The sequence below is a fragment of the Thamnophis elegans genome, chromosome 2 (genome assembly GCF_009769535.1).
Source record: "Thamnophis elegans isolate rThaEle1 chromosome 2, rThaEle1.pri, whole genome shotgun sequence".
Taxonomy (NCBI): Eukaryota; Metazoa; Chordata; class Lepidosauria; order Squamata; family Colubridae; genus Thamnophis; species Thamnophis elegans.
In genome coordinates this window covers 52,917,907-52,932,023 of record NC_045542.1, presented here as the reverse complement: position 1 = coordinate 52,932,023, position 14,117 = coordinate 52,917,907, and the positions used below count along the sequence as shown (strand labels likewise).

Genomic DNA, 14,117 nt, shown 5'->3' with positions numbered 1-14,117 from the left:
AACGGCACAGAAAAAAGGGACTTACGACTAGTTTTCACACCTTTGCAGCATCCCCATGGTCATGTGATTATAATTCAGATACTTGGCAAGTAGGTTCATATTTAATACATTTGCTGTGCCCCAGGGTCATATGTGGTGGTCATTTGGGACGACCTGACAAGCAAAGTCAATGGGGAAACCAGATTCACTTAACCACCGAGTGACTAAGTTATGAATTGCAGTGATTCCTTTAGCAACTCTGGTAAGAAAAGGTCGCAAAATGGGGCAAAACTCAGTTAACAGTAGAAATGGGTTCAATTGTGGTGGTATAAGTTGAGGATTACATGTATTTTAAGGGAACTTGTGGGGATGATAGGTTTACTCGTCGAAGCACTTGAAGAGCCCAAAACTTCAATTTGCATCAAGGTTCAACTGCTTTGCCTTATGAAGCCAACACCACCTGCCACTGCCTGCAGGAACGGAAGTTCTCCCCCCTTGCCTCTCACTACTTCATTAAGGTAGTTTGCCTTGTCCTAAAGGTGCTTCCCCCCCCCCCCCCAAGAGGCACTTGGACTTTGTGTTTTTTCTTTGAAGACGTTTCGCTTCTCATCCAATTCTTCAGCTGCAAATCAACTCTTCTTGGATGAGAAGCGAAACTCTTCAAAGAAAACCAGGAATGTCTAGTTGCCTCTTGGGGGGGAAAAGCACCTTTGGGACAACCAGGACCTGGATGATGATGACTGAGACTCTTCAGAGACGGGTAGTTTGCCGTTGCTCTGCTCGCCGTCTAGAGGAGAGCAGGCTGCGCTCTCACCTTTTGCTCTCTCTAGGAGACGGCGAGGGCCGCCCTCTTTCCTGAGAGAGTCGTCCCGATTGGGCCCCTTGCTCCCTGCCAGGCTTTGGTTCCGGGAGCCTTTTCCGGCGGTGCAATTAGCGGGGTGGCTGAAGGTGAGCAGCCTGATGTCCTTTGGGTGGGTCGCTAGTCTTGCAATAATCCCTGCTTGCTAACCAGTTTTCCTCTTCGATTTTTCCCCTGTAATGTTTCTCGTTTCGTCATGGCGCGGCTCAGGGTTGTTTGATGTCTGCCTCCAAGGACAGACGTTTGCTCTCCAGTGTGGTTTCCCTCTTGGCTAAGAATATAGATGCTAAAATAGAGAAAAAAAATTCGCTGCCTATTTTATTTGGGATAATTATGGTGTGTGTGTGTAATACAGTGCTTGATGTCTCGGAGCAAACGATCCTGTATCAGCTTTTTAAAAAGCTATGTCTTTTTTAAAAATGAAATCGAAACTGCATGATTTTGAAACATTCCCAATTTTTTTTTGTACGTGTGTTTTTGTTTTTTGTTTTTTGCTTCAAGTCATTGTTGTTTTCTGGCTACGGCAGTGGTTTGCTATTTGCCCCCTTCCTAGGGCAGAGAGAAAGTGACTGGGCTCAAAGTCACCTAGCTGGCTTCTCCTCCCTAAAAAGTGGGACTAGAACTCACAGTCTCCTAGTTTCTATTCTGGTGTCTGAACCACTACACCAAACAGCAGGTTTACTTCTGAATAAATCGATGACGCATTTTCATTCCTGATTTCATTTGGTTGAACATTTCTGATTTTTTGATTAAACAAAATAGTTCGGTTGAGATCTACATATATGAAACTAATTGGGGTAGATTGCAGGGGTGACATCGAAATATAATTTTATCATATTTTATCTATATTTTAAATTATTATATTGTATTCCAATTTCATTTTAGGCTGTATTTTATTCCAATTCAATTTTAAATTGCTATTATCAAATTTTAGTAATAATTTGTTTCTGGAACTTTGCACTTTGATATGGCCCAAGGGCTAATTAATAAAGACTCAATGTCTGTTTTTTAGGATTGCCCACTTCCTTCATACCTCACTTGCTATGTTATTTTGTTGTCTATTTCCTTTCTTCCCTACCCTCTGTTTCTTTCCATTTTCTAGGTGATAGCAATGGCTGGCCGCAGGGTTGCTCTGAAAGCAATAGATTGGGCAGCATTTGCTGAACGAGTAGCAGTGGAACAGAAACCTATGTTTAATGCTTTGAAATCACGTAGCGATGCTCTTGCAGCCAAGTGAGTATATTTCTTAGTTTGTAAAGAGCACCATGGAAAGAAAAGGAATGACATTAAACCAAAATATCTTTGTGATTGGTGGATGCATCAGTGGCATTATTTAGATTACATTATTAACTACATGTTTCCAGACCTTGTTGCTGAACTGTTCACTTGCTTTTTATATCAGTGCAACAAAAGACATATTTTTAAGGCATAGCTGTACAGTTTTTTGAAATGGGCATGCTTTCGGACCTAGTTAAATCTTTAGGCAGAACTGTTCCTATGATTTTATATTAGATTAAATTTAAAGAGTTAAATAACTAAATAACAAGACTGTATTGATTACCTCTCAGTCATAGTTAGTAAATATGATAACACCAGGTATGGGAAATTTTGGTACAAACAGTAATCGTCTCCATCCCACAGATCTTTAAACATAACATTCTTTGTTATCAAGTTTTTATCTTGATAACAAAGGGAATATCCAGACATTTCTTTGACTTTTCTTGTTGTCAAGATAAAGAATGAAAAATGACTTTAGAAGAAGGAATAGTCTGAAGCATCCAGTAGTTTTAATGTTCTTTTATGTATCTAAACAGGCTTGCGTCTTTGCCAGAGACACCACCAGCCATTGACTGGACTTTCTACAAGACTACAGTTGCAAACCCTGCCCTAGTAGATGATTTTGAAAAGAAGGTGAGGCACTTTTAAATTTGTGGGTGTTTGAGGTGTATTCCATTGCATCCAGAAGAGACTTGGCATTTCATAAACACCAATAAAAATGTAATAAAACTTTCACAGTAAAAAGATGAAGAAATGAAGGACTATGCAGTATTACTCAAGTTGATAGCACCAATTTATCCCTCTCAGCTTCTTTGAAATACCCCCATTTCTTTTTTTTAACAATTTAGAAAAAACAAGTAGAGTGGGGGGGGGGGGGAATCAAATATCTGGGAGGATGCTATTTCAACGTACTTCTACAGAGATGTGGCTATGTGAGCCTTCATATTTCTCACCTGGCAAAAGTTGGGACTCACAAGCAGATTCTTCTGAGCTATTCAAGTCTGGCACTTCAAAATTGGGTGGAAAAAGTGCTTCTATAAGTATTCTCATCCCAAGTTATGTAGTACTTTGAATTGTACTCAGAAGCTAATGGGAAGCTAGTTCAAGGCCTAAAGCACAATATTGCACTCATGTCAGAGCCTAAAGCAAAATGCTGTACTGATTTCAAGGAACTGTCAGAACCAAGCCATTGAAGTTTTCAAGGATATTCAGAAATAAATTTGTGTGTAAAGTGGGGTGCAGCTGTTTAGATAAGAGGATGTGGGCATGAATCACTATTGCAAGATCTTGTTCTAAGTAGGGATGTAACTGCTATATCAACTGAAGCTAAGGAAAGGCTCCTGCCCACGAAGTAGTAGCTGGGAAGACCCTGCTTACCTAGGATTCTTATCATGTAAGGTCCTCACTTAATTACTGCTTGGTCTCTGGGTTATGACAGTAACCGGGACCCCAGGATTGCCATCACTAAGCAATTTTGTGATGTCATGCTTAAGGACTGAATCACTTAATGACAGAAATTCTGGTCCCAAAGTCTGTTGTAAGCTTAGGACTACTTGTACCAATATCCAGGACATAACAGTGGTAATCCAGAAGAGTGATCTATACTGTCTTAATATCACACCTTGATCTAAAACCTCACGCAAAAGGGTCCCCAAGGGGCTCTGTTGGTATATCCTGACTAGAATCTCTTAGTCTTCTCTAAAGTAAGGTTACAGCTAGTTTTCAAATGCAGTCTTTTCAAGGATGCCAGCACCAACCTCTCCCTAAGATACACATTGACCATACTCCTCTTGATTTCCCAAAGAAGCTAGAGGGGTGAGAGTCAGGTGCTCATGTGGGGTGTGGCAGATGAGAGTACCCTATCCATTTTAATACCATTCAGAAGCCAGGAGTCCAGATAACGTGACATAACATTGCTACAGTCCATATCAGAGAATTTTCCCTATGAAGAGCAAAGTGTTGGGCTAATTGGTTACTCAGCCAGGCAGGAGATCCAGCTGCAGTCCCTTCCTTGTAAGGGAATTGGCTACTCTAACCCGAGTGCCAGATCACAGGCTGCCCAATGTAAGAAGGGAGGAAAAAACACCAAAACCACTCTGAATCTGTGAATCTGGTAAAATTTTAGCATAATTCTTGTAAAATAATGTGAGAATACCGCATTTATTATTAGACTTACGATATCACAAGTTTTTCACTTTTTAAAATTAGCCTTAGTGCCTTACTGTCTCTTCTTGTGAACTGACTGTTGCCCTTGGACAATGTCAACTAGATTTTAAAACTGCAAGATCTCTTTCACAGCAAAATGGCCACTATTTTGGGGGTTTTGCCCATTGGATAACTCCTAATCTTTGAAACTGGCTGTGGTTCAGGGAATTAACGGGGAGGAGAAGGGTATTAACTACTACTAGAATAAGGAAATTTGATTTGAGACTTTTTGTGCTTATTCAATTAAATTTCCCAATCCATGCCCCCTGGCCCTGGACACAAAGTAAGTTGGCCCCACAAGATCTTAAACTGTTATCAATATTATGTGATTTTAGTGATATTTCTATACATTAACCATATTATATATTGTATATCTGGCCCAAGACAATTCCTCTTCACTCAGTACGGCCCAGGCAAGTCAAAAGGTTGGCTGCCCATACATTGAATTTCATAAAGTGATGTATTTTTTTCTAGGAGATGTGTAAATGAGCCCAGTTCTTTTGTCAGATATTAAAGGTTAGTCTGCAGTAGATATTTGAAATGAGAATTTAGATTTTGTGCTTGAAAGGTTCTTATTCAATAGGACATAAATGTACAAGGACCTAATCCAGAGATATTGGAAACTATGTACTATACTGCTGAATTAGAAATATAAATAGAAGGAAGAAGGTACACATGGTGTGCATAGAATTGGAAAGCAGAAGCTACACATTTCATTCATTATTTCCTCAATTTTCACAGTTTAAGACACTGCAGATTCCTATGCCTGCGGATACCGAAACAGCTAAAATAAGCGCCCAAGAAAAGGAGGCTGTAAGTGTTCCTGTTATTATTCTTTTCATTACACATAAATGGTATCTGAAGAGGTGTCTGACATCTTAGCAGATCGCTCCTGACCTAATCTTTACTCTTGGTGCCATTAGTTAAATTATACTGAATACCATTCCCTGCTTCCCACATTCCATCTGTTTATGGATTTCTGTCTTTAGTAATTTCTCTGCTAGAATCGTAGTACTGACAATGGCCAATTTTAACAGTTGCAGGCCTTACATTGTGTGGAAGAATAAGTTGAAGACCTTCCATTTCTTTCTCCTTAAGAGTAAAAGTTGGAAATAATAAATAGCATTTGTGAGGTACAAAGTAGAAAATTAGAACAAGTATGCAAAAATGAGGAAGAGGAAATAAAATTTCCTTGTCTGGTGAATACTATAAAGTTCACTTGTGCTATGTTTTTTATATGTAATTATCTGTTCTAAATAGCAATGACTTAGTTGATTTTTGGAGGAATTATGGAACCATCCATTTCCTATTGCACTCATAAAATACAGCATATGGAATGGATGTATGTTTGAGAGATCTGGTGACTGAACTGTCAGTCTCAAAAAGGATTATGAGAATTAACTATATCCAATACATATTTTATGTACACATGGATATTTATTTGCAGGGCATGTATAAATCTGTGTCACTATAATTGTGGTATTGTTGACTTTATTATTGGCTATAAAGTTCAGACTGCCCATATTTTACACAACCTGCACTGTTCTTATGCCAGGTGCAGGAGAATGAACCTACCTATTCAATTTTCTAGGAGTGTATTTTCAACTGCTACATTTTGCTGGGCTATTATAGGCATATTCCAAATTTTAAAATACATTCAACATTCTTATCATTTCTTGCTATTACTTTATGAACTAATAATCAAAATGTATGACAAAAACAAGTTCTAATGAATTATATAATCAACCAAACCCAAAGTTCCTGATGCTTTCTCTGCATGGAGTAAGTGAAAAGTTCTGATGATGGAATATCCAAGAAATCCAAGCCTACTACTACTACATTTGTATCAGGAACACCAAAGCACTTCTAGGTTCAAAGGATTGAATGGTGACATTACTGTTGCCCAGGGGAATGCCCAGTTGGGAGCCCCTTTCATGTCCCCATTATACTGGCTGCTGATATGGTTCCCTTTTATCTAATTGTGGTCACCCGCTTTTGAACTTCTGGTTTGGCAAGAGCTGCAGCATATGACAGAAGCTCAACCTATCCTGTGGCAGCAACCTGGTCTTGAACGTGAGTCTGCCAATTGTCATCCCAGGGTCCTAGTCTTGTGAGCCAAGGCATTTTCAAAGCTTTTCTTGGCCTGTTTTCGAGGCTTTTCCAGCCTGTTTTTGAAGCTTTTTTCGGCCCATTTTTTGGGGGAAAACGTACCCAAAAAAAGCCTTGAAAATGGGCTGAAAAAGCCTAAAAATGGGCCAAAAAAGCCCTCCAAAACGGGCCAAAAAGGGCCTGAAAAAGGGCTGTATGGAGCCCAAAAAATGGCCAGCAGGTGGGTGGGGCTTTGGCAATATTCAGTCTATAAGATGCCCAGACATTTTCACCCCCTTTTGGGAGACAAAAAAGTGCATCTTATAGTCTAAAAATATGGTATTTGCTAAAATATTGAATCCTGCCCATTCATTCATTTTCCCTGCTCCCTGTTAAAGAAATATGGGTGGGAGAGGCATTGGGAGGCATCCATTCAGGCCTCTATGCTCCCATGAGTAAACATGGATAGCTTCTCTGGAACCAATGTTTCTGATAATGTTGCTGTCTCTTCTTTCAGGAAAAGAACGCTGCTGACTTCGTACAGGCTTCTAAAGCTCGCATTGTTGAATATGAGGAGGAGGTAAGATAGCAATTTTAATTACACAAAAGGACTTTGAAAAGGACTGTATTTTCTCTTAATAATTTCTGTCCTGCTGGTTTTCAGCATTTCTCTTCATGATGTGTTGGTAATTATGGTGTTTTTCCCCCCTTAAGCTTCAGCAACTGAGAAACATGATACCTTTTGAAAATATGACGTACGAAGATCTACCTGAAAGATTTAAGGATCCTACACTGGACCCAGTAAAATATCCTCATTGGCCACACAAGCCTGTCTCTGACTTATAAACACTGGCTATTCGAAAGCATTGTGCAACATCAATTTTTCTTCTTGAATCTTTTAAATAAAGTAATTGCACATGAGCCTTTGAAATCTGCCTCTTTTTTTCTAAGAATCCTGCAATTTAGGTAATTACTAAGATTGCATGGGGTTATAGCCTCTAACATTCTTATTATACTGGCCTAAAAGTTGGAGTATTACAATTTTTGGGTTGGATTTCATTTAATGTTGTATATCCTGGAATTAATAATATTGGATTTGTTCAAATATAAATTATGATGTGTTAAAAACCAAATATGCTTATATAAAACTCAACATTTTATAGATTGATCCTTTGAATATTTACCTTGCAATGTATCCCTATTAGGCTTTTTAAGTATGGTAGAGATCACAAAGACTGCATTTGTTTTTCTTACAAAAATATGTTTTATTGTACATAATTAATTTCCTATTCCTTCTGAAGTAAATGCTTATTGTATGCTTGTTTGTATTTTTCTCTCCTATCTTATTCTATTCTATTTAATCTATTGATTTTGAGTCCTTGTTCCTATGTCTTTGTTTTGTACCATTATTTTCCAGCTTAATTATTTCTTAGCTCTTTAAATATCCTCCCCCACCCAAATCCTTGGCTGTTATAGATCAATCTCTGTCTGTTTACATGTGAACCTTTTTTACTCCTCTATAAAGTTACAAATGTTTTCCGTTTGAAGTTGGTTTATGCTGGCATGCCTGCAGGGCAAGGAGAGAACATCTCATATTTTTAGAAGAAAGCAAATTATTTAGAGGCAGGAAATGCTATTTAAATGGTTTACTTTGTGGAGAGTGAAGATTGGGAATTTCATGTGAAAGCTATCACCATAAATGGATAGTCGTATCTGTTTCTGGAGCCTGCACCGTGTTTTCCCTAAAATAAGACAGGGTCTTCTTTTCTTTTACTCCGCAAAATATGGCCTTGGGTTTATTATAATGGAGAGCTTATTATTTTCTGGGGCAAGTGAGAAGCAAGACGCGCCTTTTACCTTTCCAACTCTGTCGCGTTCCTTGCCATTGTGCTCAGGGAAGTGGCTGGTAAAAAAAAACCCTTCTCACGAGTTCAATCAAACTTCTTGAAATTGCAAAAAGGTTTTTTTTTTTACCAGGGGCTTCCCTGAACACAATGGCGAGGAACGTGATGGAGCTGTAAAGGTAAGAGGCGCACCTCGCGGCCCAACACCGCCCACTTCACCCCAATGATAAAGGCAGCCTGCCTGGTTCCCTTCCCCGCCGTCCCTTTGGCAAGGGGTGGCAGGTGGTGGGGGAGAAGCGAGGCGCGCCTCTTACCTTTCCAGGTCCGTTGCGTTCCTCGCCCTTTCGCCCATTGAATCCCCTTGTAAAAAAAACCTCATGAGTTCAACTTGTGATGTTTTTTTTTACAAGGGGATTCAATGGGCGAAAGGGCGAGGAACGCAGCGGAACTGTCAGTCTCTGGTAGCGCTGGGACGTGCGTCTCGTTTCTCCACCCCCCACCTTCAACCCCTCGCTAAAAGGACGGCGGGGAAGGGAACCAGGCAGGCTGTTTGTTTGTTTGTTTGTTTTATTGAGCTTGTATGCCGCCCACTCCCGAAGGACTCCGGGCGGCTTACAATAAAACAAGGGAGGGGAATAATACACAAGACAACATATTAAAATATACAACAGTCACAATTTCCGAGCGGCTGGATATTTCAAAAGCCCCCCGGCCTGCTGGAGCAGCCAGGACTTAACGGCTTTGCGGAAGGCCGGGAGGGTAGTGAGGGTCCGGATCTCCATGGGGAGATCGTTCCAGAGGGCTGGAGCTGCAACAGAGAAGGCTCTCCCCTGGGGAGTCGCCAGCCGACACTGGCTGGTAGATGGGATCCGGAGAAGGCCTAACCTGTGTGATCTAATCCGTCTATGGGAGGTAATCGGCAGGAGGCGGTCTCTCAGGTACCCAGGTCCGATGCCATGAAGGGCTTTATAGGTAACGACCAGCGCCTTGAAGCGGATCCGGAGACTAATGGGTAACCAGTGCAGCTCGCGGAGGATAGGTGTGACGTGGGTGTACCTGGGTGCACCCATGATCGCTCAGGCAGCTGTGTTCTGGACCAGCTGGAGTCTTCGAACACTCTTCAAGGGCAGCCCCATGTAGAGCGTGTTACAGTAATAACTGCTGCCTTTACCATTGGGGTGAGGTGGGTGGTATTGGGCCGCAAGGCGCGCCTCTTACCTTTCCAGGTCCATTGTGTACCTCGCCCTTTCGCCCATTGAATCCCCTTGTAAAAAAAACCTCATGAGTTGAACTCATGAGGTTTTTTTTACAAGGGGATTCAATGGGTGAAAGGACGAGGAATGCAACAGATCTGGAAAGGTAAGAGGCGCGCCTCGCTTCTCTCCCCCCCCACCTGCCCCCCCTTGCTAAAGGGAAGGCGGGGAAGGGAACCAAGCATGCTGCCTTTACCATTGTGGTGGGCAGTGTTTTTTTGCACAAGAAGGAACAGGCGGGAGGGGGTGATCGCATTGCTGGCCTGCTGCTGTTTTTGCGGCGGGCTCTTTTTGCGCAGGAAGGAAGAGCGGGGGGTGGAAGCACTTTGCTTCGCCTGCCGCTGTTTTTGTGGCGGGCTCTTTTTGCATGGGAGGGGAGGGCGGGAGGTGGAAGCACTTTGCTTCACCTGCCGCTGTTTTTTCAGTGAGTCCTCTTTTTGCCCTGCAAGCTGTATTGGGAGGTGGTTCAGTGGTAATGGTGGGGACTGGTTGTCCATGCGCTTAAATAGTTGGGGGTGGGCTTATTTTTGGGGGAGGACTTATGGCGCATGCTCTGAAAAGCCCGATTGGGCTTATTAGCAGGGCATGTCTTATTTTCAGGGAAACACGGTATACTCCCCCCCCCCCCAGAAGCAACAGTGGAGAAAATCATGGGAGATATTGTCTTCCCTTAGCCTGTTGTTGAAGATTAATAATCTTTCTTCTTCCTCTTCCTTTTTGCATCATTATCCAGAATACAGACATATATATGCACCTAAATATAAAGGTGTGTTGCACAGAGATTTACTGGAAAGATGAGCAGAGCCAGGATGAAATGATAACGGAACTGGGCTTTTTCTTCTTATTTTGGGGGGAACGGTTTATCTGAAAGGCAAACTGAGTGCTTCCCCATTTCATCAGTAACAAAGGCAAATGTCTTGATCAGGGGACTGGCAGCATTTCCAAAAGCTAGAGATAAGGGAACCATGTTCCAGAAATATACAGGTTACTTGCTTCCTCAACTTTTATAGTTTATAAATTGCTGTTTAGTCATGGCCAATTTTTGAAAAGTCTACTGGAAGGAAGCTTGCTTTCTTACAGCAAAAATTGCTGTTACTTCAGGGCTGACCTCCCAGAATCTCTCTAAATCACTCCTATAATAAAAATATTATTCTAGATCATTTCCCCTGAATTTAACATCTGTCGGCATGTATGCTATAGCTGTTATAAATATCATGCTATTAGAAGTATCCTGGCACATTCCTAACAAAAAGACCCAAATCAGTATTCAACTAATAGAAAAACCTAGCTTACTAATTGCAGAAAATAAGGACTAATAATTTCAGTGTATTTTTAGAGAGTCAGGTACATGCTCAATTCTTGAAGAGTCTGAATGGCTGATGTAAACCAGCACATAGAGTTAAAACATAGTAAGTATCAAACATTCATCACAAAAATGTTCTTCTAGATGTACTTCCACATGCAGAGGACCAATTCTCAGCATTCCCCAGCCCTCATCTGAAGTGCTGGGTCTTCAGAACTCCCAAGATATTATGGGTTGTCTGGATGTTCAAGGACAAGTTTGTAAAAAATAAAAAGGAGACTTGTGCAGCTTGGATCTGCTGTGTTCAAAACGGATACCGGATTTTTTAAAAACAAAAACCAGAACCAGGCAACTACAGATTGGCCATCTTAATGTCCACATAAATCTCTGAACAGATCATTGAGGTGCCAGTTTGTGAGCATTTAGAAGGGGATGCATTGCCTCTCAGGAACCAAAATGGGTTTATTTAGAATAAATCATGCCAAATCAACTTCAGCATCTTTTTTTATACAAGTTAACCATTCTAATGAAACAATGTAGAATACTCTCCAGTGAAATTGTAACTCTGCAAAATATTTTCAATATATCTAGCACCACAGTACAGTGAGTTTTAAATCATGGTGGTTCTGTTCATTCATCATTTTAAGCCAAGATCTGTTAACCAATATCACTTGATTACGTGTATGTGACAGCGTATATGCATGTGCCTGTCTGAGATGTAGTGTGTCTGCCCCTTGCACCCCACATCAGAAAGTGTCTTTAAGCCTTTTACCTTTATTATCTTCCTCAGTGAGAACTGTGACCAGCAACTTTTCCCCAAAGAAATCCTTTTGAAGTGCTAAAATACCTAGGATTGGGTAAAGTGGAGATTTCTCCCCCCCCCCTGCTTTCTGTGTTTTCAGTAGTTCAATAGGGAGGGCTGAAAAATATGCTAAAATTAAATTGCTTTCAGGAGGAAAGTCAGTGATTGTAAAGGGAAATGAAATGATTTTTTTACACCTCTGTCAAAGCAAAAAAGGATGGCGTGTGTCTTAAATCTATAGCACAGAGATAAAATGTGGAAGAGGATAATCAAAATCTTTATTATCTATTAAAAACTAAATTGCAGTTGAAAGAACAAAAACTGAAAACTAAAAAAAAAATACCTATTACCTGCTGCTCTGGCCAAAAACATGCCTGCACATACACACAGAGAACAAAGGTGCTATTAATTCAAATAGCATTCTGGCTAGGTTCTACTTTAAGAAAATTTGCTCTAATCATTTCTATAGCCTGATTCCTCAACTCACTGTAATACATTAAATCTGTTCCTCACTATCTTATTAATATCCTGCTGGTTAGTCTACAGTCAGACACAGGTCACTGATGGCATTGCTGCATTTCTGTTGAAAGGGACCATGTTGATAACTTATTTCCAAGAGCTTCTAGGCTAGAATAAGGATTAAAAAACAGCCATTCTAATTTCATCACTCTTCTATGATTGGAACACCACATCCCTTCTCTTCCAACTACTGAGAAAAGAGAGAACAGGTAGGGGACACAAAAACAGTTTCAAGCAAGCATTAATGGAGAATGGATATTACTGCTGAGAGATCTTGTCTTGACCATTATCCCTACAACCCCATGTCCTGGGCATGCTTTAAAGATAGCATCTTATGATGCAGAAATATATCCTACATCCACTCTGTTTTCACAAATTTGTCATCAATTTGGAAAGACAAAATGTGGAACACTATATTAACAAATTTTATTTCATACAATTCTGAGGGAAAATATGCACAAGACGTGTTTGTCTTATAAATATGTTTTCATATATATGGATCAATGTTTTATCCTACATTTAATTATTTTGTTTCTTCAATTGTCCCTTGGGGAATTTTAGGATTAAAAAAAAATCCTCTTCAGCCCACCACCTTCTTTGAGAGCATAACCAGTCTCTTTGACAACATATCTGGTATGAGTTTGGACCACCAATGTCACAGTTTCTATAACTTCCATCTACTAAAAGGTAGTTCATCCTGAAGGCTTTCTGGTTTAGTGGAAACAATGATGCACCTGAAACAACTACATGACATTGAGATTAGCAAATAGATTTTTAAAAGATTTATACATAATATTGACAAGTTGTTTTATATTTGTACTGTCTTTATCACGCATTACATGCCCACATGCACACATATGCCTCATAATGTGGCTTACATTCAGATGCAGCTAACAGCATAGGAAAAAAGAAAAGTGGGGGGGACCACCAAAAATGGTCAGAAGACAAAAGGAAGCCATCTTCAGACCCTGCCTGAAGGACAAAGTTTTCAACTCCACAATCAAAACACTTAGCTCAAGGATCAGTTATGGATATCAACCCTTGTAGCGTTTTGTATTGAGAAGATTCAAATACAATTTATTCCTTTATAATACTTTCCTCTCATCTTGCCACTGAGATCAAGCAGGGGGCTAAAGTTTTTAAAATAAATCAGGTCAGGGGCATCCACAAGATATGGCTGGAAAAAAAAGTCAGGATGGTGGACATGATGGCTCATTTGTTATGTGCATTAATTTGCAAAGATGGTTGGCAAGGTACCAAGAGAGAGAGAGAGAGGGAGAGATCTGGGCTTTCATTTCCATAGTAGCTTTTCGTGTTATGAACTTTTAGGTGGAAGAATGCTTGAAGAAGAGTTTATTGGCTGAGGATGTGGATGTGGATGAATGGTGTCTTAGGACCAGAGCCAAACATTCTCCAGAAGCAAAGGAAACAAAGAATAGATCTAAGTGGAGGCTGAAATGCCTTTGGTTTTCTTGAATGGGATCTACAGATTAGACCCATTTCAATTTTTGAAGCATTGCTGGACTAACACTTCCCCTCACCCTGGATTGAAAGCAGGTGCTGATGCAGGCAGTAAAGTGGTAAAATTTAAGTGCAATTAAGTGTCACATATAGCAAGGCATATTTTAATTATAGGAGAAGTAGAAGCATGAACGCTCATTTTTAAAAACATAGTAGCCTATCTGTGATATGAACACAGACCACAGACTGTTTGTCATAATGTGATGGAGGAATTAGCTTAATTGTGTTGCATGTGTACATTCTATCACCTGGTGCCATCAAAATATATCAAGCTGGTTCCAGACTGCAAAGAACTTCAGCTTGCCCACTGTACCACAATGAAGGCTATAAAACCAAGGGATAAGATCGAGCGGGTATAACAAAAGAACTTCCCCAACTGGGAAAATTTGTCCTGTGCGGGAGGGCCAGAAACCTCCTGGCCTTCTTCCAGAGCCAGGTGCTTCTTGATCTGTTGCAGCTCCAGGGT

At 40.5% G+C, this 14,117-nt stretch overlaps 1 protein-coding gene across 2 annotated transcripts; it reads left to right on the top strand.

Annotated features, from left to right (window-relative positions):
* The first annotated feature begins 824 nt into the window (after positions 1–824).
* ATP5PD (ATP synthase peripheral stalk subunit d) lies at positions 825–7,332 on the top strand. Of its 2 annotated transcripts, none has more exons than XM_032209514.1 (6): positions 825–927; positions 1,941–2,071; positions 2,653–2,749; positions 5,063–5,134; positions 6,927–6,989; positions 7,124–7,332. In XM_032209514.1, exons 2-6 carry the CDS (start codon positions 1,950–1,952, stop codon positions 7,253–7,255), a joined length of 486 nt encoding a protein of 161 aa, XP_032065405.1. In that variant the 5' UTR covers positions 825–927; positions 1,941–1,949; the 3' UTR covers positions 7,256–7,332. The 2 variants fall into 2 exon arrangements, with proteins under 2 accessions (XP_032065405.1, XP_032065406.1); XM_032209515.1 differs by having other exon boundaries at positions 927–950.
* Positions 7,333–14,117: the final 6,785 nt, after the last annotated feature.

Coding starts and splice junctions, on each gene's coding strand:
- ATP5PD (XM_032209514.1), top strand. CDS start 1,950: ATGGCTGGCCGCAGGGTTGCTCTGAAAGCAATAGATTGGGCAGCATTT. Junction 2,750..5,062: donor TAGATGATTTTGAAAAGAAG/GTGAGGCACTTT, acceptor CAATTTTCACAG/TTTAAGACACTGCAGATTCC. Junction 6,990..7,123: donor TTGTTGAATATGAGGAGGAG/GTAAGATAGCAA, acceptor TCCCCCCTTAAG/CTTCAGCAACTGAGAAACAT.